Here is a 25,413-nt window from a genome sequence, read left to right as displayed (position 1 = left end):
TCTTCATTGTCAATTCTAAGGTTGGTTGTTGTACTGGTTATTTGATGTTATAGCAATAGCAATTAGACTTATATATCACTTTATAGTGCTTTCCACCCCTCTCTAAGCCGTTTACAGAGTCAGCCTATCGCCCCCAACAATCTGGGTCCTCATTTTATCTCGGAAGGATAGAAGGCTGAGTGAACCTTGAGCCTGGTGAGATTCCAACTGCTAAATTGTAGGCAGCTGGCTACAGAAGTAGCTTGCTGTACTGCACTCTAACCACTGCACCACAGAGCCTCCTCATATATTCTCCTTAAGATGTTTACTCACAGGTAGCACCTTTGTAGACAAAACACAACTGATGGTTATCCTGGATGGGAAGCTTTGGGAATTCTCTCATCCAGATTGGGTAAATTTCCTTCAAAATTAAAGTTGAAGAAATGTTCCAAGAGTACTGTACTGTATATGCATAAGACTCTAAACATAAAACATAAGCCTGACATCACAGGGGTACCAAGCACCAGATCTAAAGCAGCAGAAGCCCTCCAGACTAGACAGGTCCTGACAAGGGCAGACCACGCAGAGAGGCCTCAGAAACAGCCCAGCACATAGTGGCGGGGCGTAAGATCCAGGGAAGAACAGGAGGCATGGAAAGGCACAACTAAGTATGGCCTTATGCACAGAAACGTCTGCACAGAATACGGGCTAAGAGCCGACCCCTCCGGGTTTAAATGGAAGCTCCCATTTAAGGTGGTGGATAAGGACCTGTGGCACTACCAGATCCAGATCAACCCGACATGGTGGTAGCAGACATGGGCCAGGAGACCGCAGCGGCCGGAGCGGTGCCAACATCAAGGGAGGATGTGGGAAGTCAAGATGGGCACGTCCGCCCCCGGCAAGGAAAAAGACCCGGTCCCGCAGCTCTTGTTGGCTTTGCTTCTGTCTCGAGGAGAGGGGAGGCCGGAAAAGAGGAACCGGGGCCGCCGCCTAAAGATGCCCCGCCAGGCTCGCCGCTCTGCAGCCAAGAGAGCGGCCGCTTCCTCGGGACGGGGCGGAATCCCCCCGGAAAGAACCTCAGCCTCAGCCTCAGCGGCACCGGACAAGGGAAATTAAGCCATTAAACGTGGACGCAGGAAAAAGCCTTTCACGGCCGAGAGCGGCCTTTGGCCTCGGCGCGAGCCGCAGTTGCGGGGGCGCCGCGAGGGAAGCGGCCGAGAAGGCCGCGCCGTAAGGAGGGTATCCGACTGGGAGCTTCACCGGGAAGCATCCCGGAACCCAGCTACGGGGGTTCATTTTCCTCCCGGCCCAGCGAGGCGCACGGAGCTCCGAGCAGTTTTCTCCTTCCGTTCCCTCACCAGTCCTTCACTTCCGGACGGAGGGGGGGACGAGGGCCCACGGGTAAACTACCGCGCAGGCGCCGGGAGATGAGCCAACGCTTGCGTCCTCTGGCCTCAAGCGGAAGCGGTGCGTCGGCGTGAGCTCGCCAACGCCGGAAGTCGGCCGCCCTTCCGTTGTCGGTCCCCGGCCTGCAGGCTTCATGGTGGGCCCGCTCGGCGGCGGCGGCGGCGGCGGCTTGGAGAACGCCAACCCCCTGGTTTACCGGCGCCAGGGCGAGCGGCCCACCACAGCGCGCGAGCAGGATGAGGGGCTGCCCGACGCCATCGACGACCGCGAGATCTTCGATATCCTTTGGCGGAGGACCGGGGGGGCAGGAGGGGGGGGGCGCTCGGGGCCCCGGCGCGTCCAGCCTTCCTTGACGGAGCACATCTCATCCGCGGCATCCACGACCCGGAGCACCCGCTGACCCTGGAGGAGCTGAACGTGGTGGAGCAGCTCCGCGTGCAGGTGCGGAGGCCGAGCGCGAGGTAGAAGCCCGCGGCTCCCCGCCCGGCCCCGCCGCCGCCGCCTCTGAGCCCCCTTGTGCCCCTCGCAGGTGAGCGACGCCGGGAGCGCCGTCTCCGTGGAGTTCACGCCCACCATCCCGCACTGCAGCATGGCCACCCTCATCGGCCTCTCCATCAAAGTGAAGCTGATCCGGTCCCTCCCGGAGAGGTTCAAGGTGAGCGGCCGGAGGGGCATCGGAAGCTCCGCTCCCACCCAGAGGCTCTTCCTCCCGGGAACCTCGGGCGGGCCGGGCGCCCTTTGGATAGCCAGCCGCTCGCTGGTTCATTCAGAAAGCTCAGCTTTACCGCCGGTTTTCCTGCCTCGTGTTTGCCTCAAACTCTAAATCAACGGTTGAGACCGGGGTCGCCAACCTTTTGAACCTCAGGGACCACCAATCTCATAATTTTAAATCCCGCGGACCAGAGACGCTGAAAAAAGTCTGCAGGAAAATTCCCTACCCCGTATTCCTACCCATCAATCCTTTCTCTTTGGGATCGCAGGATACCGTCTCCAGCTTCATTTTTGTGGGTGGGGGTGGGGTAGGGGAGACTTTTGGCTTCATGCAAGGGAAGCAGCAGGAGCAGCAGAAGTTTTTCTTTCTCTCCCCCCAACTCAGCCAGAAATGAGTTTTTGCCGCAGCAGCCTCTTGGAGCAGGAGGCCTTGCAGGGTCCCAAAGACTCATTTCTGGCGGAGTTTGGGGGAGAGAAAGAAAGTCTTTTGCTGTTTTCTTTGCATGAAGCCAAAGGCAGAAGAAGAAAGAAGTGGAAAGAAGCAAGCCAGTGGCCAGGCCAGGCACGTGGGGCGAGTGGGGCAAGTTCCCCCCTCCACCCTTTTCCCCCTCCCCTCACTACGTCATGTTCGCAATGCAAGCAACGCAAGCCTTGTGTTCCCACGGGCCATGTGGGTGGCGCAGCCTTGTGTTCCCATGCAGCCTGGATTAATTGCTTGGGGGGGGGGGGCATTTCTCTGAGGAGCTCCAAAAAATTTTCGTGGATGACTAGTAGTCCCCAGCCCACTGGTTGGCGACCATTGGTTTAGGTGAGGGGTCCCCAAACTTGGTAACTTTAAGACGTGTGGACTTCAGCTATGCTGGCTGGAGAATTTGGGAGTTGAAGCCCACACGTCTTAAAGTTGCCACGTTTGGGGACCCCTGGTTTAGACTTAAGAAGAGTCTGACAGCAAGAAATCGGGTACTTTTTATTTGCATCTTCCCAGCTCCCTCAACTTGTTGCTTTTTTTATTGGTAGTCTAAGGCAGGGATCTGAAAGCTCTGTGTAGGATCTTCATGTGATCCTTGATTATCTAGCAAAAGAAGCAAACACCCTGTAGCAGCCTGTTTTGCCAAGGGGTGGTGTGTATAAGTCAAAAAGTTTCTAAGGTGCAAGTCACCTTCCCTCCTACAACCACTTTATTATACAGCCGCTAAACGCGTGTGTACGTACATCCACACAGATGCCTTGGGGTGGCTTACAAATAATAAAAAACCCACACCCATTAAAAAGGAAAAATACACTTAGCTTATCTAATGACATCATTAAAAATCATAACATTCGTAACTGAGGTAATCATGTTTGTCAATAATTAGTGCGGTTTCTGTGCCAGCTTTGCCACATTTCCTGGTTCCTATTGGCAAAGCCATGTTTTCAAGATCTTGTCAAAGTCCAGCAGAGTTGGACCAATTCTAATCCCTGGTGGAATGATGTTCCAAAGGATGGGCAAATCCTTTTCAGAGGTAGCCCCGTTGTAGAGTGACTAAAGCATAACTACCGTGAGCAGGTTGAGGAATGAACAGAATTGGCACACAACACACTTGCTGCCACCTGTTCTTTGACCAGAAGGACCTCCAGATTGTGCCCAGATCCCATTTGGGGTACTGCAACTCCATCCGGAACAAGAGATGGAAAGTCTCAGAACCAGGGAGCCCAACACTCAGCCTCTCTCGGGCTGAGCTGAGCCTGCCATTCCCCATTCAAACCCTGACAGTCTCCAAGCACTGAGACACAAAGAACCTCCAAGCATCACTTAACTGTATATCATCAGCACAGTGAGGATAACTCACCCCATGCCATTAGGGGATGGACACACACGCACACACACTCACAGCTTTATGTAGAGAGGAGAAAGGGTCCTTACAGAGCAGAGGCTGAGAGCCGAACCTTTCCCTTCCTATCAACGCCAACTGGAACTGGTCCAGGAGGAAGGAAGAGCCAGCAGAAGGCAGTGCTCCTTACTCCTGGAACCAGACCAGAAGGATGCTGTGGCTAATGCTGTTGAAAGCAGCTGAATGTCAAGAAAAGCGAGGAGGGGCACACTACCCCCATCTGCAATGCAGTGCCCCCCACCCACCCTTTCTATTGGGACTTTCCTTCTGGATAAATCCTAACTTCCATTGCAGTGTCCCAACTGAAAGTACCAAATCCCTGCCAAATTTCAGTGGTGCCCATCACGTTTTGGTCATCTTCGTGGATTGGGATCCCTGCTTATTTTCTATATCTGCTGCATTAGAATAGCCAAGATTTTAAGTGATGCCATCTCCAGGCTTCTGTGTTCGCTGCTTTGCGTTTCTTCCTTTCGATGGTAGGGGGCGGAGGTTCTTTTTTTGTCCTAAGTCCTTGGTGGCCACTCTTGATTTTGCCATTTCCTCTCTTTGGTTCTTTCGTTCTTGCCTTCCAAGATACAAGCCAAACTTTCCTTTCCAGTTTTAAGACATATCCCATTTTTCCACCATGAGAACATGGGCCATTTTGTAGAATCGAGCCCCTTCTCAATCCCACCACTTGCATATCTGTTAGTTAAGTTCCAGGATCCTCCTTCCTTGCACAAAAATCCTCAGCTGGAACAATTCATGAGTAAATTCTTTTCCAGCCCCTCATAATCTTAGTACATTATTTTAAGATCCCTTCTAGCTATGTAATTTGTCTTGCATGGGTCATGAGAAAAGGAAGGTTATTGGTGGCTTTGAATAGTCATGTGCCATTTAAGGGCACCTGCAAGACTATACACCTCCAATGACGTCACCTTTGGTTTCCACACAGCCCCTCAGTTTATCTCAGCTGGGAATCATCCATCGCTATGATTTGCCCTTTTTCTCAGGGTGGCTGTTGGGCTTCTTAGATCCATGGGGGTCCAAGCATCTTCCATAATGTTACATGCAACCTTGTTCGGGTAGCTGCATCCAGAAAGCCTGGTGGCAATTCTTGGTTTCTGTTGACACTGATTTTGTTATTTGGCAAAAGGAAGGCACTCCCAGAATGGTCTGGGAAATAAAGATGCTAAATGCACGCTTACAATCTAGAAGACAAGAGAAGCAGACAGATTTTTTTTGGGGGGGGTTAATTCAGTTTCTCCAATAATTAAAATATATACATTCTAATTTGATGACATTTATGTTTGCAATATCTAGTTTCAGATTAGGCCAACTTATTCTATTTTGCTTTCTGTTCAAAAATCAACTTTAATTGGCATTTTGTGTCTCGGGGAATACTGCTCAATTTATCCACAAAGGCCCTTCAGGTCACCCGGAGAAATAGGTTCTTTGTGGAGGTGCTTTTTCCCTCTTCCCTATCCTATTTCCTCTAGCCCTTGCCTCTACCCCCCCCTCCCCAAGGAGAACTGAATGAAGCTGAGCCCTGGGTAATACGTGACCTGAAAAATCAGAAATGTTTTTTTCTGAAAAATTAAAACAAAGGGAGTTATTGCAATGAAGGGGTTGCTGCATCCCTTTCAGGAGAATATGCAAACTGAGCGAGGGATTCTGTAGTGCTCTCTGGGCTCGGTCGCTTTTTTGCAGACATTTCATGACCAAACTAGGTATCATCAATGCTCTGAATAATTTGAACTGCTGCCTCCTTTTCAGGTGGATGTCCACATAACCCCCGGGACACACGCTTCTGAGCATGCAGGTAATCTTTTGTTTTTATGTTTCATATTCAACACGCATCTTGACAAGGTTGCATTGAGGATGCTTAGTTACCTGGATGCAAAGCAGAAAAGGTGCTTCAAAGAAAATTCAGATGAAAATTTTACTGCCCATTAAATAAGGTGCTTTTTTCTCCCCCCACCCCCTCCTGAACCGTCACCCGCTGCTGACAGGACAGATTCATTTCCAAGAGGTGTTTCAGATTCTTGGTTCTTTAGAAATGCCCATTTAATTATCTCAAACACTTTAATATAAATCTGTTTTAATTTATGTTCTACCTTTATTTGGATCTTTTTTTTTTTTTTTTTGCAAAAATAAGAGTCATATATTTGAGTTTCTCTGAGGCAAAATGCACACATTTGTACTGTTCAAATGTTAAATATAAGTTGGTAAACATAATTTTGCTGGTTGTGGGGGAAATGGGGAGCTCATATCTTAGCTGGGCAACAATCTAACTAAAACTATATCTGGACTGTTTTTCCACAGTGAACAAGCAACTTGCTGACAAAGAGAGAGTAGCGGCTGCCTTAGAGAACATGCACTTGCTCCAGGTGGTGAACCAGTGCTTGTCAGGACGATCTTAGTCTCTGTGTGTGTGTGTGTGTGTGTGAGAGAGAGAGAGAGAGAGAGAGCATCTTCAAGGTCTGGTGGAGGCCAGTTTCTTGGAGAAAGAAGATCATTTACTTGTCCTCTATCTACGTTGGAGTAAAAAAAAAATGTTCCTTGGCAAAAAGCCATTTAATTTTTTTCAAGAGTTGGCGATAAATGTGGTTTTGAAATATGCTATTTGAATAGAGGAAAGTGCTTGTAATAACCAACAGAAGCCTTATACCTTCCTAGTCAAATAGGTCTATTTTTGAAAACCTCCAGTGATGGAGCCCCCACTACCCCGGGAGACAAACTATTCCATTAATTGTTCTCACTGTCAGTAAATTTATCCCAGGTTGGATCTCCCTTTAACAAGGTTCCACCTATTACCACTTATCCTGCCCTCAGATGCTTTGGAGATCCTCTCTTCTCTGAGGCAGCCCCCCAGGTACCAGAGGACAGCTATCATCTCCCGCTAATCCTTATCATGTTTGATAGGCTAGACATACCTCTCTCCCTCAACCATTCATCATACAATCTAGCCTGTTACCAAGTTGAAGGTTTAACGTGGTTTGAATATGTTTCTTATTCAAAAGGCCTGTCATGTCCTGGGAGGCCTTCAGCCTTTTGGGGCTGACAGGCCAATCTGGATTCTGCTCAATGCCCTGGTGCTGCCAGGCCTCAAGGCCGCTTGCCCAAATGTGTGGCCCAATAAACCTGAGCATGGCACAGAACTGGGGAAACGGTTCCTAGAAACTGTTCCTTAGCATTAAGGATCCAGCCACCTTGTGGCCAAATTCACACAACACTTTGTAAAACACAGCCAGTCTGTCAAAAGAAATCTGGTGCAGCTTCACACAATAGTCTGGATCTCCCAACGTGCTAAAGCATCCACCATTCTGCCTTCATCTGGGTATGCAGACGAACAAGGCTGGACCATCTGCATACCCAGCGCTTGCTTTGGCCTCCTTTTTTCCTCAAAACCAGCTCCTTCCCCCTCCTCTCCTGCCTACTTGCCTCCCCGGAGGGTTCCTGTGGCTTCCTGTTGCTCTTGGCAGCATCCCTCCCCCACCCTCTCCTTTCTCTTCCACTGGGGGGGGGGGGCATTGTTCCTTCCTGGGGTCTGGAACAGCTCATCCCTTCATCTCGACTCTGCTCCAGAGCTCCAACTTAAGAGGGTGGGTCACCCTAGAAAAGTGTGGGCCGGTGGAATAAAGGCAAACAGCACATATCCAGAGGCCATCTACATATTTGCAAAATGTGTCTCATGCACACGTGCACACACACACACACACAGAGAACCCAAATTGTATCTCTACAAAAGGTAAACTAACTAAAAAAAATTTGAAACAAAGAGCTAGAGAAAAAAGCAAATGGACCTAGAGACAGGTATAGCCACTTTGAGATTCAAACAGCAAAATGAGAAAACCCAATTAAAGGAAGAAGCTTGCAACCAAATTGGACACAGTCAGGAACAATTAACCTAGCACAGAAAATGAACCTTTAGAGATAGACAAATGGCAAACCTGTCACTGATAGAAGAGGAAAAAAACCCAATTCAGTCTAGTCCAGGCCCGCTGGAACTAAACATCAATTTCATAATTGGAAGAAAGAAAGCAAACACCTAGAGAAGGAACATCATTGATTATAGCAATTATAGAAAAAAATAGACTTCTTTAAGAAAAAATAGACATATGTTGGTGATACGAGACTCAATGCTCAGGGAAGCTGAACCAGACCAATCAATCTAACTAGGGAAATTTGCTGTCACCCAAAGATCTATGATGCGATTGAGAGGCTTATAAGATAACTAAGTCCACAGATTACTACCCCTTTCTCCTCTTTCATGTGGGGATGAGTGATACAACAAAGGCAATATCAATAGACTAGGAGCACCTAGGCATGAAAGTCGAAGCGATAGGGACAGTGGTGGTGTTTTCTTGTGTGCTCCCAGTGAAACGTAAACATTCAGTGAGGGAAGGCAGAACTTTTGAAGTAAACACCTGGCTTAAGAGATGGTATTGATGTGAAAACTTTCTATTCTTAGTTCATGGTCTACAACACCTACATGAAGGGCTTTTAGCAGGGGACAGGCTACACCTCACAATAATCTGGAAGACTATCTTTGGAAACCAACTGACTTGCCCTACCCCAAGGATTTTAAACTAAAACTGGAAGAGGGTGGAGACAAACTTGTAGAAGTTAATTCCAAGCGTAAAATGCAGGACAACTAACCAAATGGTAAGACAAAGGGGGAACTCAAATACAAAACAGAAGATTTCAGAAACCAACACTGTGGGTCAAAGGACAGCAGAGAGAAAGTGGAACTGCTTAATTCATTATTTTCATCAGATTCTGACAAAAGGAAAAAAAGTAACCCAATCTATCAAAAGCAGAACTGCAAAAAGTGGACTAGGAATCCAAGTCAAAATAGGCAAGAAAATATTAATACAGCACCCATCCATCCTAGACAAATTCAAATGGGTGACGTCCCAGAGTTCTGAAGAAGCTGACAGACATGATCTCAGAACCATTGAACCATACATTTCACAGATCCTGGAGCACCAGGGAACAACCAGAGGACTGAAAAAATGCTAGTGTGGTTCCCATCTTCAAAAAAAGAGAAAAAAATGGATCCAGGAAACTACAGTCCAATCAGTCTGATTTCAATACCTGGGAAGATCCTGGAAAAGGTAATCAAGCAATGGACCTGTGAATAGTTAGAAGTAAGCAAAGCTATTACTTGAAGCCAACATCAGTTTGTCAAAACAGATCATGCCAAACAAATTTCATTTCATTCTTTGGGAAAGTGACTAAATTAATGGACCAACGAAAGGCTTTGGAAATGCTTGGGCTTTAGTAAGGCATTTGGTAAAGTAGGCAGCAATCTATTTCTTGATGAGATAGAAAATGTGGAATGAACAGTACCACAAGATTATGTTGAAAGACATAAACACTGGGCTCTAGCTAACAAAATGCAATTCAGTAGTGTGAAAACTAAGATTTTACACTTGGGCAAGAAAAAGTGCACAGGTATATAGTAGGTAGAACCTGGCTCAACAGCAGTAACGGTGAGGGATGTTGGAGTCCTAGTGGATGACCACTTAAGAATAAGCCAGCAGTGTGCCACAATTGTCAAGAAAGCCAATGCAGTTCTAGGCTGCATCAACAGGGATCAAAAGTCACTTGAAATGGGAATACCCTATATACTAGCTTGGTAAGACCACACTTGGAATGCTGCATCCACTTCCGGTCACCACAATATTAAAAAGATGTTGAGACTCTAGAAACCGTGCAGAAAAGAACAAAGAGGGTTAGGTGGCTGGAGGTAAATGGGATTAGGGGTGACAGCAGTGTTTCAGTCTTCAAGGGGCTCTCACAAAGATGGAGGCGGCAGACTATTCATCAAGACAAGAAGTAATGGGTGGAAGACCATTAAAGAGAGATCCAACCCAGAATGAAAGAGAAATTTCCTGACAGTGAAAACAATTAACCAGCGAAGGGCTCCCCTGCAGAAATTGTGGGTGCTCCATCTCTGGAAGTTTTTAAGAGACTGGACAGCCATTTGTCTGAAACGGTCCAGGGTCTCCTGTATTCTGTACATTCAGCAAGGAAGCCTTCAGGAACTAATAAACCCCTTCAAAAGGGGTTCAATTAAATCTCATTTAATATATTTAGTCCTTCATTTCCTGTGTTTCAAAATAGAATACATCTGCCAATAAACTTTCTTTGGATAATTGCTTTGTCAAAATTGTAATGCTGCAGTGTTACTATATTGGAGGGATGCTATAGTTAGTTCTGCCTGCCAAGGAAGGTGTATATTGACTTAAGGTTGTAAAACCTCTCGGTTCCAAGGCCGATTCAGCGTGTTCAGCCTGGAATAAACAAAATGCAACAAAGTCGTGCAAGTGGCTGCCTTCAAAAGCCTTTCCGAAAGCTGATGTCAAATTGAATTCTTAATATGACAAAAGAGGAAAATTATATGCATCAGATAATTATATTCAATTGGTTTAGTTGCAACTAAATTTAAAACAAGATTTTGTTTGTTCCCATCTGACTTTTTATTTATTTACATTTGATATGACCCCAAGACCTTAAAGGCCAAGTCATCTGAAAACAGTCTGAACACTCTAGTTCATTCTGCAAGGTGCATTAGCTGTGTCGATGTGACAGCCTGGGAGTTTGCCTGACCAGTCCCAGCCACCCCATTATAGTCCTTGCTGGGCATAAGGTCATCAGGTTATTGAAGGCTGCTTGGGAAGGGCAAGCTGTTTCCTCCAGCAACAGGAAGAAGAGGCAGGAAAACCACCCACCCACCCTCGGGTTGCAAAATGAAAGAAGATCCTGCTCTTAAGAGCCCCAGCAGGACAGACTCTGGCTTCAAAATCCTTTTCTGCTCCAGGGAGCCTCAGAACTGCTCCCCTACTAAAGCCAAGAACTTGCCTTAAGATAGGGAAGCTTTCAAGGAACTGCACTGATTTATTATAATGGCCCGTTTCTAGGGAAAACCCTTGCCGTTCCCCCACCCACCTCCCCACCATGAGTGCCAAGTGGCTTATCAGTCTGACTGCAGCCCAACCTCCTCCTGTTTTTGGACCCAAATATGTTTGGCTTTGCTTAAAAGATTTAACTTAAACTAGCAGAAGAAATAAGGACAGCTATTCAGTGTCTTATGTTTGGGAGAAAGGCCAGGGAGAGTTGGTTAGTTGTGGTTTGGAAGGCAAGATTGTTTTTGCTATTGAAATATTGTCCAGGCCTAGACGCCAAGGCCTTTGGCCTAAGATCCTGGCTGGAAACCAGCCCTGGGCAGACTTCAGTTCTGCATGCTCTTCCGTGCATTTTCTAGAGTCCACAAGCCCACCGAGGGCAAACAGATGCTATCAGGTGGCAGTAGGACAGGTGTGCTGAGGATTAAGGTGCAAATGTGGAGATGAACGGGCGAGGGAGGCTTTTCGTTGCTCTTGTAAAACTATTTGAAGTCTGAAATTCTTGGGATCTGTTGTGATTTATTCAGAAAATAACCAGCTTCTTTGCAGGCTTCCTTTAGCCACCTGTGGCCTTTGTCAAGCACAACCAGGCCAGAATGAAAGTTCCACTCAATTACAAATATAATTTCAAACACTTAGAGAATAAGGAATGTCAAAGCCATGCTAAAGAACTTCTGCACCTGCCCTTAAGCAGCATTTTTAAAAACCTTTTCTGGCCACCTGGAGATCACTCTCAGTTGGCTCAACTGGAGAACCCCGGAAATATTGGCTAGGGATATTTTAGCAGGTTCCAAACCATCTATACTAACCTGTCCACAGAAGAAAGGCATAATCCAGACATCGACCTTTGTCAATCGGCTTAAGAACATCTCTGGACGAGAACAAACTTCCACGAGAGGTAGCTGAATTCTCTCTTAGGACACTCAAAAGATTGCTCTGATTGCTTCACTTCAGTCAAAAACCAGACACCCCCAATAAATAGAATAAATAGAACACATGAGCCACTGATTTGTTTTCAGCAGACCAAAGTCCAACAAAATTCTCCTTTGGGACTTCAGGCACCTGAATGAGAGAGAGAGCACAGCCTGTCTGGCAGAGCGGCAGGCAGCAAGTTCACTCCGGCATCAGCTGTTCCAGCTCCTCATCATTGAGACAATTGGTGGCAACTATGTGGTTGAGCTGCTGCATATACCGTTCAAGGTCTTGCATGAAGTGGGGGATTCGGGCTTTCTCCAGCACCCCGTATTTCTTCAGATGGTCCACATCTTCATAAGAGACCTGAACGGAGGACATTTGCATGTTAGTTCATCGACTTGTTTTAAATCGTTTCAATGCTGACAGCGTAGTTGGCTACCCAGACCAGTGCAGGGAGCAGGGCCAGGCACTGGTTATCGGCCAACCGAGCCATGGGACTCTCCCAAAGCCATTCACTGGAGAAAAAGGCATACATAAATCCTAGGTATGAACTGTCCTGGATTTTTAAGCATGCTGCCTTCCAGTCACACTGGGTTTTGCCTCAAACCTGGTAACTCGTGTGGTCCTTTGGGCCAGCTTTTAAAAGAAATACGGCTGCTAAACTTAGGGGGACTTTATGAGCGGTTTGTTAAAGTTGGGTCCCATGCAAACACTGTTTTCCAAGGTGTAAATGATAATTGAATGATAAAAACAGACCCCTGGGGAGAAATATTTCTCAGAGAATGCTAATCCTTGCTCAGTTGGTGTGAACATCACTTAAATCCAAGCTTGCACGAGGCAATGTAGCTTTTTGGGCGGGGTGGGGTGGTGGTGGGGGGAACCCAAAGCAAAAGTCTCCACGATGGTGAAATGGGGGATCCAAGATTCCTCCCCCCCCCCGGTCTCTGCTGGGAGGGCTGTGCCAGAGCCCAAAGCAAGTGGCCTCCCTCCACCTACCTTGCCCAGGGCAGCCAGCAACTGGAAATCAATTGTTTGTCGATGCCGGAGGATCTGGAGGATTCCTTCCAGGTATACCTGGTCTTTGCTGAAGCAGCCTGCAGAGGAAGCAGCAGCAGCAGCCGGTCGATCCTAAGTGCCTGAGCCAAACCCTGGCTTCCATTTCAGAGCCCCCTCCCCTACCCCCCTTGCCTGGCACCACAGAGATCCGGCCAAGGGGAGCTTTTTGTAACGGGCTCTGTGCCGGCGGCCCCTGGACAAGGTGACTGGGGGGTCCTTTGGGGCTTTTAAGGGGGCTGGGAGGGAAGGTTTCTACAGCAAATCTCTTGCTTGCGCTGTGACTGTCAGCATCCTTCTGGCCCCACGCTTTTGGAAACCCGTGAGGGGAGGGGGGCCTTGAGGGGGGAGGGGCTGCTGCTGAAGCCCCCCAAACCTCCTGAATGCCAATTAGGTTTAAAAAATGCCTCCAAAGCCAAATGGCTACAGGGACTGTTGCCAAGGAGGGTCAGAAATTGGGATGGGGGGCAGGGGAGAGAGATGGTCATACAGGCCTTTCACCCCAGAATGGAGGCAGGCAGGCAGGCAGGCAGGTGCTTCCCTGCACTCTCTCCCAGGGATCCACTGGCTAGAAAGGCAGAAGGGGAGGCCCAGGGGAGACCACCTGCCCCCTGGCCGTCAGGAGGACCAGAAAGGTTCAAGGATGGCCGTTTTTGTAACACCTCCCCCCCCCCCACCTGGCAATGAGGTGTCGGCCTGGCCTCGCTTGGCTCGCACACAGTACTCCCACCGGACCCCGGCATCCTGCACGTAGCGCCCCAGGTCCTGGAAGAGTTCGCAGAAGGACAGGCGCCCAGCCTGGCAGACGGTGTAGTAGAGGAGGGCGGCCCTCCAAAGGAAAGGCTGCTTGCGGAAGAGGACGCTGTGCAGGCTGGCCAGTCCTTCCTCTGTGGGGTTGGCAGGCTTCAGGCTGTATTGCTTGCGGCCTTCTGAGCTGTGCCAGGGCTGGGAGGCATTGTTGACTCCGCGGATGTAGTGGGTGCCTAGGAAAGAGGGTGCGGCTTATTCCAGCAACAGCCTGTGAAAATATCTACAGACCCCTCACATCCCAGACATAAACTGTTTCCACTCCTTCCCTCAAAACGACACTATGGAGCCCTGCACACCAGAACAACTGAACACAAGGACTCTCCCCCGAAAGCCATCCCTCTGCTAAACAAATAATTCCCTCAACACTGTCCAACTATTTACAAAGTCTGCACTACTATTACTCTTAATCTTCTCATCACTCCTTATCACCCATCCCCTTGCACTTGTGACTGAATGACTGTAACTTTGTCACTTATATCCTTAGGATTTATATTGACTGTTTCCTGGTATAATTTGATTGCTTATTGTACCCTATGACTATCATTAAGTGTTGTACGTTATGATTCTTGACTCTTGACAAATGTAGCTTTTATGTACACTGAGAGAATTTACACCAAGACAAATTCCTTGTGTGTCCAATCACACTTGGCCAATAAAAGAATTCTATTCTGTTCTATTTTGAAAACTGGCTTTGCTTCTATGGAACCGCCCTTCGTTTTGTTCAAGAAATTGGCGCCTGCCGGCATGGCCACCAAGGCTTGTCCACCCACCCACCCACCCCCGAGTCGATGGAGTGCGGAATTGGGCCTCCTCCCCTCAGGCCTTTCACTGGCTAGTTTAATAAAGCTCTAGGGATTCAAGTGCAGCAGGTCCCAGGCACAAAGAAATGCACTTTGGTTGAAAGATGTCCATTTTATGGTACTTATTCCTAAATAAGGACCCACAGCAACCTTAGATGGGGTTTTTGCTGCATTTGAATAATTCAGCTTTCCACAAATTAATGTCCTCCAGAAACTCTGGACTATTTACTTGGGAATATCCCCTGGTAGTATGATCAATAGACAGAAATAATCCTTAACATTTCCTGGAGAAATGATGATGAAGAAGAACAAACAGTATCAACATAGACACACGTGACTCTGGGTAGCTTACATTATTAAAATCCCACAGTATAAAAATGCCCCTCACTTCCCACACCCACCCCTGCAGCAAGCACAACCACACCCGGGGTCTCCAGCTCACTGACAGGGCCGCACCTTCAGCACCTTCCAGAAAAATATCAAGGTAGGTGCCAATCTTATGTCTGGGGAATGGGATTCCAGGAAGAGGGAGCCACCACAGAAAAGGCCCTTCTGGGCCCCACTAGATATCCTTCCCCAATGGTACTCACACATGCCACGCCTTCCTGCTTTGATCAGCTGGGGAGAGGTGGTCCTTCAAATAACCTGACCCCAAGCCATTTAGGGCGTTGAGGGTAATAACCAGCCTCTTGAATTGCACCCAGACCACAAATCAGTAACCAGCTCTAGCAAAAAAAGGTGACGCGCAAATTGAGATTTCGAACTGTATGGCCCATTGCCCTTTTCACCAACTGAAGCTTCCACATGCTCTTCAGGGAAAGCCCCATGTAAAGCGTGTTACAGCAGTCCAAACGGGAGATGGCCGGAGATAGCTGACAGCGAGGAGGGCAGGTTGGTCCAGACAAGGGCGTAAGTGGTGCACAATCAGCAATTCTCTATTTGGGAAGGATCTCGGCTCATGTAATTATCAATGGAATTCTTTTATCAATAATTAAAAAGCAATTTGGGAAGTTGCCATGGTCATTCTTCCTTTCTGATTTTCCATCTGGTAACAGGTCTAATAAAGACAAATTCATGAGATTAAAGGAAATCTCACCAAATTTAACTGATTTTGAGGGCAAGATTCTGTTATATGGAAACGCTAGCGTTTATCCTATTATGATCAACTCTACCTCAATGCGTAGAAGTGGTACAGTTATACAGTAAATATTATGGGAATTCAATAAATATAATCCCAATTGGTTAGAAGGTTCTAAAGATGTATTAAAAAGTTAAGATTTGTATATTATCCAGAAGCTGTTCAGTAGCTAGGATTACTATCTGCAAGAAAAAATAGTGTACTAAGAACATTTCAAAAAAAAAAGAGAATACGTAGATGAAACTGTAGGTTTGCGGGAAAGAACTAATGTTGTGAAAACGAATTTTGCATCAAGACTGAAAAATATTTAGACACCAATGCCAATGTTAATTCCACTTCAATACTTAAATAAATTGATCTTTTAATGGTTAAATATCCAGGATCTCCTAGTTAATGTCTCATACTATGATGATAGTTTTATTTTTTAAAGTATTACTGAAGGCCTTACTGTTAACCTAAATAATATGGAATGGAAACAATATGGACACTTTGGGCTCACCAGTTATGCACTCCTAACAAGAGCTATGAATTCTGGGAAACCCCCAGGCTGCCCTCTTGAATGGGAAATGCTACCCCATCCATGATGAAGGGTGGAACCTCCCCAATCCTGGAAACACCCAGGACTGAGTTAGAGACAGTTGTTCCCATCCACACCTGCGCAAGGCACTGGGAAGGAGTCTTGATTGGCCGGCCCAAGACTGAAAGATATAATGAGGTGTGGAGAAGCTGCAGCACCCCACAATGGAGAGGCTGAGGGAACCACCTCTGCCCAAAAACAAAACAGGTCCCGGAGAAAAGAACAGAACTCCATAAAACAGGGTCTTGTCCCCCCCACCAGCTCAGGTAGCCAATTCAGAAGGACATGAGTGCTGGAGGTATTAAAAAGAGAGCAAAGGGAACACGGACAGATGCACCCAAGGTCATCTACAAGCTCCACCAAGGCTGTCTCATTACTTCATCACGGTCCGAAACATGACTGAAGTGTCCCGTCCAGTTTCCAGGGGCAGCCACAAGGTGGACCGTGAAAGCAGGACGACCACAGATGACTTTCTACTGCTCGTCCCAGAGCTAGCCAGGGGCCACTCATCAGCTGCCTTTTACTTTTAAAAGTCTTAATCTCTAATTCATTCAAATATTTGATTTAATTTCTCTTTTTTTTTTGTCCCATCACAGAGTCATTCTCTTGGTTGGTCATTCGTTTTTTCCTTTTCCTTTTTGAAAACTCCACCAGTTTCTTTTGTGAGTTCAGTGAAACATCCTTTTCTATATTGTATTCTTGGCTTGTCAGGTGTAAACCTATTTTTGATACCATCTCTATCTTGTCAGGTAAAATTTGTTCTACACCTGTCCTTTCCTTAATATTTTTGGACACAGTCTATATCCGTGATGGCGAACATATGGCACCATGCCAGAAGTGGCACGCAGAGCAGTGGTAGTATTCTACCGGTTTGGCCCGGTTCTTGCGTTCCGGAAGTGCCAAAGAGCAGCAGACACCAAAAGGGTTCTCTAAGACGCTCCCTCAGCCTCTCCACTGTAGGGTGCTGCAGCTTCTCCACAACTGCATGAAACAATAGGCTGATGGGCTCCCAGGCTGACCTTTATGACCAGCTTTTGAAATGCAGCTGCTTTGCGCGGCACAGCCGATTGCTGCACGTCAGCTGCTGAAGTGACTGGGAGAGTGCAGGAGTGCAGGTGAGTCGTAAAGCCTCTGTGCCTGCGCAAAGTGTGCGTTTGGCATGTGCGCAAAGTGTGTGTGTGTGCGTGTGTACTAAGCACGCCCACACCACACCCACCAAACCAGTGAGAAACTTTTTTGAAGCATGCCACAGATGCAGAGACATCTCTCCAGGCATGTCAGCCATCACCCGTTGCTCTTCCGGGTCCTGGTGTGCACATGTGTGCCAGCCAGCTGGTCTTCGCGCACGCAGAAACGCCTGAAGCCAGAAGAGCAGCTCCCTGGCCCGCACAGGCATGCTGGGAAGCTGAGCTTCCGCTTTCTGGCACGTGCATGCAGGCTGGGCAGCTGCTCTATCGGTTTCCGGTGCTCCCTCATGCATGCATGCATGCTCCTGTTTTGGCAGAAAAGATTTGCCAACACTGATATATAATAATATATTATGATATAATAATATCATCTTTTGGACACAGTTATAGAAGTAGATATAAGTACCTACATGGTTGATATCGTGGCTATTATTTTGTGATTCTTTTCTTCAAAAGTCTCTCCTTCAGTGTTTTCATTGTGAGAACGTTTTCCAAATGCTTCCTCTGCCTAAAGTGTTGAGTCCCATCCAGTGTTCAGTTTTTGAAATTAGGAAATTGCTCATCTTTGTTTTGTCTTGTAAAAGCCAAAACAGGATCTATTTCACACAAGAAGCTGTTCCTTCTATTTAATTAATTCCAAAAACCTATCATAAAAGTGCCAATATTCCAATTTCATCTGGACTCTTAGAGGGTGATGGTGGATGAGCATCAGAGGGAAAACGGGTGTATTTTTGTTTGTTCTCTACTGTGTTGACTCAAGAGAGTCAAAGAATTGCACTGGAAACGGGCCGGTCACAGAGCAAGGACGACTGATGGCAGGTGGACCGAGGCAGTCACAGAATGGATCCTGCTTGATAAAAAAAAAAGCCTCCAAGAAAGAGACCTGAAACAAGATGGAGCGACGACGTCAGCAAAGTATAGGTAGTCCTCAAGTTACAACCCCAACATTTATGTCGGTAAGTGAAATGTTTGTTGTGAGTTTTGCCCCATTTCACGACCTTTCTTGCCCTGTTGTTAAGTGAGTAAACTCCAATTGGTAAGAGTAACCCAGTTGTTAAGTGAACCTGGCTTCTCCATTGACCTCGCTTGTTGGAAGGGTGCAAAGGGCATCATGTGACCCCAGGACCCAGAAACAGTCATAAATAGGAACCAGCTACCAAGCACCTGAATTTGGATCACACGATTGTGGGGCTGCTGCAAAGGTCACAACTGTGAAAAAAGGTTGTAAATGTTGTGGTTCCCCGGCAGCAGGTGCCAATGGCTGAAGTCTCGGAGTGCGAGGACTCCGATGAGGGGCCTGCGTGTGACGCAGGGATGGGGCCAGGACCATCGGGGAGTGGAGCGCTGCCTTTGGGGATTGTGGAGGCTGGCAGCAGTGAGGAAGAGGATCCCGAGGAGCCTGTGCCCAGTGCGTGTGTGCAGGGCTGCTTGAAGGAAAGAGCAGCTGCAGAAGCACGGGAGACTCGGGAGTAAGGTTGCGAGGTGATGGTCCCTCCCTTAAGGGATAAAAGCCAGCCTGAGAGACCGGGATTCTTTTCAGGAAGCAAAAAAGTTCTTTGCATTCAAGCCTAGTGGATGTTCAGAGTATCTTGGTTGGTGTTTGGAGACTCTTTATGTTTGAAATATTTCTTAGTAATTTTATCTCATGTTCTTGGCAGCCTTGCACCACCTTGGCAAGGCTCATTCTTATCAGAGACAATTAGTTTGAAACAGCCTTTTAACCCGGAAGGAACGGAATTCGCAAAGAAGCCTTACAAGGTTTTGCTGTTACCTCTGTTTGTGTTTGTTTCCTTGGAACAAGGTTTGGGTCAGAACAGTAAGTCAGATTCTTCAGTGCCGTTGTAACTTTGAAAGGTCACTAAATGAACTGTTGCAAGTCGAGGATTGTCTGTATTGCGGGCCCAACTGGCAAAGGGAAGCTCAAGGTTGTATGGATTGGGAACCACGCGGAAGAGGCCGTCGCCCTGCAGTGGACGGACAAGGCCTTGAATGGTGATAACGAGTCCTCAACTTACAACCTTTCCTTGGCTGTTCGAAGTTACAATGGCACTGAAAAAAGGGACTTACAACCGTTTCTCACACTTATGGCCGTTGCAGCATCCCCAGGGCCATGGGATCAAAATTCAGTCGGTTGGCAACTGACCCATATTTACGACGGTCGCAGCGTCCCAGGGTCGTGTGATCAACTTTTGCAACCTTCTGACAAGCAAAGGCAATGGGGAAGTCAGACTCACTTTAACAACCCGTATGACTGACTTAACAACTGCAGCCCTTCAGTCGTTAATAACTGATTCAGAGTTAACAACCGTGGCAAGAAAATGGGCAAAACAGACAAAATTCACTCAACAATCAAGTTACTCAGTCACAGAAATGTGAAGCTTAATTGTGGCCATAAACGTTGAGGACTATCACTGTGTTGCCAGAACCTCCCTACAAAATATAAACCAAACTTGGGAGTTTTTACGCTGCAGCTGGACTAACCAGCTGCAAGTTGGCCCAACCTCGAGTTGCGGCTTTGCTTTCCTTGGGAGTTTCTTTAAACCCGGAACTTCAGCCAGTGCAGAAAAAGGGGAAAGCCTCCGTGCCCCCCTCGTCTCACCAAGGCCAACGTGTTTTATGAATTTCCAAAGGACCTAAGTTCCCTTTTAAGGCACCTGACAAAAGTGGGAAAGATCTTTCAGGGCTGACCTATCTCATGGCGCAACATGCCTTCCAGCCAGTTCTGACGCGCTCCAGAGAGGTTGATTGCTAACGTCGGGCGGCTGTTTTCCACCATCATGACCGCCTGGGAAAGGAGGTCCTCTGTGAGCTGAACCACCACCTGGAAAAAAGAAGCAGAAGGAAGACAATGGAGACCGGGAATCTCAGGGTGGTTCCCTTTGGAGCAGAACCCCAGAACTCACCTCTCCAGAGCAGCCTTCCTTCTGCATATACTTCCTGGTGATGGACCAGATTTGGCATTTGGTAAGCAGCTTTCCACCGTTGGAGGCCTCAAAGCTCTCGTAAGTGCCATATTTCTGAAGGACAGCATTGATTATTCCAGTAGCCTGCAACAGATAAACGAAGTGGACATCAAAAGGTTTTGTTCTGGTCTGGGGTGCAATTAAGGCTGCACCGAACATCCAGGTAGCTGAGCTGAAGACTGGATTGACAAGTCTCACCGGACTAGATAAATATTGGGATGATTCAGATGGTTCTGGAATCATTCCTTATATTGGCATGTTATTTGAATCAAGTCATCACAGTAAGTAGCTGCCATTGATTATTGCACACACACCCCTTATGTTTTCTGAACAGGGAAATATAGTTTTGCTAGTCCAGGTTTAGGGTTTGGGGTGTTAAAGGAAACCAGCCGCCATTTTGCGGCATAACTATAATGCCGCCAGGGACATTATAGGGGAGAAGGTCATAAAGTATCAATATCTGAAAGCCAAGTTGGCAAACACCAGCCCTGGTAGCCCCAAGAGGTTATTGGCACAATAGGCCCCACACCAAAACCTCCTTGGAAGCCGTTCGATTTGCAGTTGCTCAGCCTTACTGCATGGCAAGTAGGATGGCATAGAAATGCTGGAGGCACCAGAGCCTCCCATTTGATCATATATTCCTTTAGCCTGCCATTTTTAAAATTCCTCTTTTGTTAAGGGAGGAAACCCAGTTACTCAAAGCAGTGTTCCTAAACTGGGAGTAATTGGGAGATATCCTGGGGCTAATGGTGCAATTTGGCTTGTGAATTGAGGATCTAATTTGTGGGGGGGGTGCGCGGAGAAGCTGCCACTACCAAGATACTTGTGTAAAATAACCATCTGGGTTGTTGTGCACGTCAGGACAAGACCAGGGAAAGACCAGGGTCAGTCAAGCCCCCGTCTTAAAAGATTTTTCAAGCATGAAAGCAGCAGATGGCATGTCCTGCCAGAGCAGGAAGTTTGAGGATTTGGAACATCAGCTCAACATCTTGGCATGAGCCAAGGAGATGCAAAACAAGGCCCAGTGGTGAGACCCCCCCTCCCCCCCTTCCTCTGGCAGGTCCTTCTGTGCTGACCACCCTGGCAGGCAGGCAGGCGCTTTGGAGGGCCCTGGGCGTGCTTGCCCCTGTTGCTCTGCCCCCAGACTGGCCCGGGGACAGTCCCACTGCTGATCCTGGGGTGCCCCTTCCAAGGCTCTGGGAAGGACACGTGGAAGGCTGCAAGGGCCCAGGCAGGCTCTGCCTCGGGCCTTCTCTCTCAGCAGGGATGGCGCAGGGAATCGTGCTGCCTGCAGGGAGATGGGCTTGATCCCCTCCAATGATCCCCTCCAAGGGTCCTCACAGCCCAGGCAGGAAACCGGGGGAGGGCTCCCTTTGGGCAAGAGCCGCACGAGCCGGCGGGAGGGAGGGAGGGAGGGAGGGAGGGGAGGCTACCTGCACCAGGAACTGCCCAGAGGCTTCTCGGTATTTTTCCAGCACGGCTTCCGGGACAGACTCCCCATATTCGAACTGGGGGTTGTAGGCAAACGAAGACCGGAAGAACTGCTCTCGCTCTGCCTCCAGGTTGGCTGGCCGTAGGGCCACCAGTAAACAGGGGCTCCTCTTCCCGGCCCGGCAGGCCCCCTCCTCGGCTCTGGCCCTGGGCAGGTGAGGGAGGGAGGCAGCGCTGCGGATCCGGCCTCGTGCCCAGTTCTTCTGGCTCACCAGGCAGCTGCTCTCGCTCCGGTGCATCCAGCTGCAAGGGCCCTGCAAGGCGAGGCAGGGGTGCAGGGCAGGGGGCCCTCCCAAGCCCCGGAGGAGTTTCGGCTGCTTGGTCCTTCTTCCGGGCCCCAAAGATTCCGACTCCGGAGGAGAGGACTGGAAGGGGCCCGGCTGCCTCCTGACACATGGAGGGCCCTCTTTCTTCCTCCCACCTCTCCCGGGTTGTGGGTCTGCGTGGAAAACCCCCGGATGCAATGGCGGAGGATAGGCCGGAGAGTCAAGCACCATCTTGCGATTGTGTAGCCGCCGGAGGCCTCAGGAAGCCAAGCCTGGGCCTGGGAGGATGCTGCAAACAGAGGGGAAAGGACTGTCTTCAGGCAGGTATTGAAGGTATTGTCTCTCCTTTGATGATAGTACTTGTGAAAGAAGATCTTGATACAGGATATGAATTGAATGCAAACTCACCCTAACCCCACATCTCACCACCACCACCCCCGAAGAAAAGTGGGGGGAACCCAACCTCAGATCTCAGGGACCTGGGCAGCCTCCCGGGGTCAAACCCCGACGCCCTGTCCATGCCCGGTGGGGAAGGGTGTGTGCAGAGGGGCAGGTGGGTCCTGGCTGCCCACCTGCTTGGAGCTGTGCTTGGCCTCAGCTATGCCAGCCGTGGCAACTTTGGGCTGCCCAGGAAGGCTGTGCTTATGCCATCACAATGATGGCCGGGGGAGGGGGTTGTGGGGAGGAGACGCAGCACCAGGACTGCAGCAACTCTGCAGTCCCCAAAGCCCCTTGCCCAGAAGATGCCCACTCACCCCAACCCTAGCTTTGCCAAGGCTTGCCTGCCCCAAGTCACTGCTTCTCGGAGGCTGAGGAGACCCACATATGCAGCCCACAATGCCCTCTGGGTGCCCCCAACCGTGGGAATGGGATGGGGGGAGTGGTTGGGGTTGGACTAAATAACAGGGAGTCCAGGTTCAAGTTGCCCATTATCTGCCAGGGAAGCTCACCTGGGCACTGGGACCAGGCAGCCTTTTGGCCTCACTTCCCTCACTTAAGGGATTGTTGGTGGGGAATTAGGGGAAGTGGGGGGGAGGTGTAGATCTAGCAAGCAGCAACAACAGCCAACCAAACTCACAGAGACCTTTAGAGATGATTCAAAACTTGCTCAATCCATATTCTGGTTTCATACAATTCACTGCCAGGTTAACTTTCATCTACTGCTAGGTCAACTGCTGCAATTTATAGGCTTCTCCGTTTCCAGAGATTCTGCGCATCTTGCAAGGCTGCCACCAGAACCTGTTAGTGCCACTATAAAGAGAAGGGTGTGGATGCTTTCTTAACGTGGCCCAAGGAGGTGAGCCGCCTGTCCTCGGTGCAGAGGGAAGCCCCTCTTTGGTACAGGGAAACGGAGCCTGGGGAGAGTCAGGCAGGTCTCCATAAAGTTAAGGGAGGACAAGGGAGTCGCACGGAGGCTGCCCACGCTCCGGAGACAAGCGCGATCCACCGGACCCTGCAAGCTCTTCACCTTCCGCCGACTCAGCGAAGGCTCAATGGTGGAAGAAGCTCGTAGCCGCCGACTCCGCCGCGAGAGGCAAAGGGTTCCGGCCAGGAGCCTCTGAGTCCTGGGAAAGGCCGCTGCTGCCTCAAGCCAGGACCCGCATCTCCCGGGACGGACTTCGGGGGAGCCCCGCCCCCCCCCCGAACCATCTCCAGGGCCCCGTCTCCTCCCGGGCCTGCCAACCCCATCAGGCGCTCCGCGGGGGGAGGAGCTTTCCCCCCGGGGCCCAAAGGGGGTCAGCGTCGCCTCTCCGGCCTCCCCGGGGACCCCGCAGCCCCAGCCAGGCCTCTCCCGGCCACGGCCCTCGGGCGCCGCCGCATCTCATCCCGACGGCCGCGGCGCCCCCGGACGCTCCCCCGACGCGAAGCCCGCAGGGCGGAGGCCGAGCGCTTGGACCGCGCCGGGGCGGAAGCTGCCTCGCCGTCGGGCTGGAAGGGGGCAGCAGCCGCAGGGGCCCGCCGGCCCGGAGCGGCAACGGCTGGGCTTCGCATGGCAGCCCGCAGCCCGGCACACCCACCCGCCGCTCGGCAAGGCTGCAGCGCCGCTCCCGGGCGCGGAGCCCGAGGCTGGACGGGGGAGCTGCCCACTCCCTCCGCCGCCGCCCGCCCCGCCCTCCCTGTACCCCCCGAAAGCGCCCCGCCCGCGGAAGGGCTGCCTTCCTTCGGCCGCTCCTGGAAGCGGCGCCGGGCTGAGACGAGCCTCGCCCGACCCACCTGCCCCGCCGCCGCCGCCGCCTCGCTTCAGCCCCCGCGCCGGAGAGGGGCGCCGGCCTGGGGGCTCCTGCCGGCCCCGCCCGCGCTCCGCAGTGGGTCTCGCCCGCTCGGCCAGCGCCGGGCCGGCCGGCTCTCCCGCCCCCGGAGCATGCTCAGTTGCGCCGCCGCGCCGCGCCCGCCCGGCCCGCTGACCAGCCGCCCGGCGGCCCCGCCAAGGAGTCCGGGCGGGGCGGGGGGACAGCCGGGCGGGACCGCGACTTCGGGGGGCGACGCTGCGGGCCGGCCGGGAGAAGCAGCGGACCGGCGGGCGGGACTAGCAGACGGGCGGCGCTCGGCTGGGCTGGCCCCGGCTCCCCTGGGAGGGAGCGGCCGCGCAGGCTGGGCGCCCAGTAAAGGCAGGTCTGGGGCTTTTGCCGCCTTCGGACCCCCAGGTCCCCTTTGATGGCAAAGCGCCCAGCGGCTCTGGCGTGGCCCAAAGTCTGCCTGGTGGCCTTGGATCATATGCGAGGCTCCTGGGTGCAGGTCCCTGTAATGCCCCCCAGCCCCTTTGCTTTCCTCGTCCTGGGGGCGGGGGGGCAGCTGGCATTCTTAGGCGACTCTCGCAAGCTGGGAATGCCTGGTAGCCTCTTTCTCCACACCGCTTGAGCCCATTGGGCAAGGATGGCCGGACGGCCTTCGTTCCACTGCAGATCCATCATCCTTTTCCCAGAAGCTTCTTCCGAGCCACTGACCTTTGGGGTCACCATTGCAGAGGCGACTCCTCATTCCATCCAGGAGTCACTTGAGTCAAAGGGGGGTCATTGGCTTACAGCCCATCGCCTCAAGTGATCCCCGATTGCCCCTCTGGACACCCCACCAGTGCACTGTAAACAAAGCGGATTCAATCCAGCCACCTTTCTTCCCCAACCAAGGTGGTTATTCATGATTGTGTCCAAACCATTGCTGAGGTTTTTTCTGGCTGGCTGGCTGGATGTGGGTGACCAGCCTCTTGAGGATGCAACAGAGGGCAGCAGCTTCATGTACCCAGGAGAAAGGCTAGCTGGGCACGCAGTGACCACTTTGGACCAACTATTGAAAGCAACAGCCGTCCCTGCAGGCTGAGTCACTGCCTGACAAGAGCCTCGGGGTTACAGGAAGG

The 25,413-nt window shown here is 50.3% G+C and overlaps 2 protein-coding genes across 4 annotated transcripts; one reads left to right on the top strand and one right to left on the bottom strand.

Moving 5' to 3' along the window:
• Positions 1–1,453: 1,453 nt before the first annotated feature.
• Positions 1,454–8,645, top strand: CIAO2B (cytosolic iron-sulfur assembly component 2B). The gene is made up of 5 exons (XM_087940281.1): positions 1,454–1,666; positions 1,750–1,827; positions 1,916–2,041; positions 5,724–5,769; positions 6,273–8,645. Exons 1-5 carry the CDS (start codon positions 1,520–1,522, stop codon positions 6,368–6,370), a joined length of 495 nt encoding a protein of 164 aa, XP_087796407.1. The 5' UTR covers positions 1,454–1,519; the 3' UTR covers positions 6,371–8,645.
• A 2,718-nt stretch (positions 8,646–11,363) lies between these two features.
• MATCAP1 (microtubule associated tyrosine carboxypeptidase 1) lies at positions 11,364–24,376 on the bottom strand. 3 transcript variants are annotated; one of them, XM_087940280.1, is made up of 7 exons: positions 24,272–24,376; positions 21,738–22,350; positions 20,245–20,388; positions 20,030–20,162; positions 13,507–13,812; positions 12,773–12,870; positions 11,364–12,139 (listed from the first exon to the last, which is right to left on the bottom strand). In XM_087940280.1, the coding sequence occupies exons 2-7, from the start codon at positions 22,290–22,292 to the stop codon at positions 11,975–11,977; spliced, it is 1,401 nt and encodes a 466-aa protein (XP_087796406.1). In that variant the 5' UTR covers positions 22,293–22,350; positions 24,272–24,376; the 3' UTR covers positions 11,364–11,974. The 3 variants fall into 3 exon arrangements, with proteins under 3 accessions (XP_087796406.1, XP_087796404.1, XP_087796405.1); XM_087940278.1 differs by lacking the exon at positions 24,272–24,376 and adding an exon at positions 23,140–23,312; XM_087940279.1 differs by lacking the exon at positions 24,272–24,376 and adding an exon at positions 23,146–23,312.
• Between the last annotated feature and the right edge of the window lie 1,037 nt (positions 24,377–25,413).

The sequence above is a fragment of the Pseudonaja textilis genome, chromosome 11 (assembly GCF_049901715.1).
Source record: "Pseudonaja textilis isolate UNSWEBS1 chromosome 11, rPseTex1.2, whole genome shotgun sequence".
Lineage (NCBI taxonomy): Eukaryota > Metazoa > Chordata > Lepidosauria > Squamata > Elapidae > Pseudonaja > Pseudonaja textilis.
The sequence above is the reverse complement of the archived record's forward strand: the minus strand, read 5'-3'. Positions and strand labels throughout refer to the sequence as shown.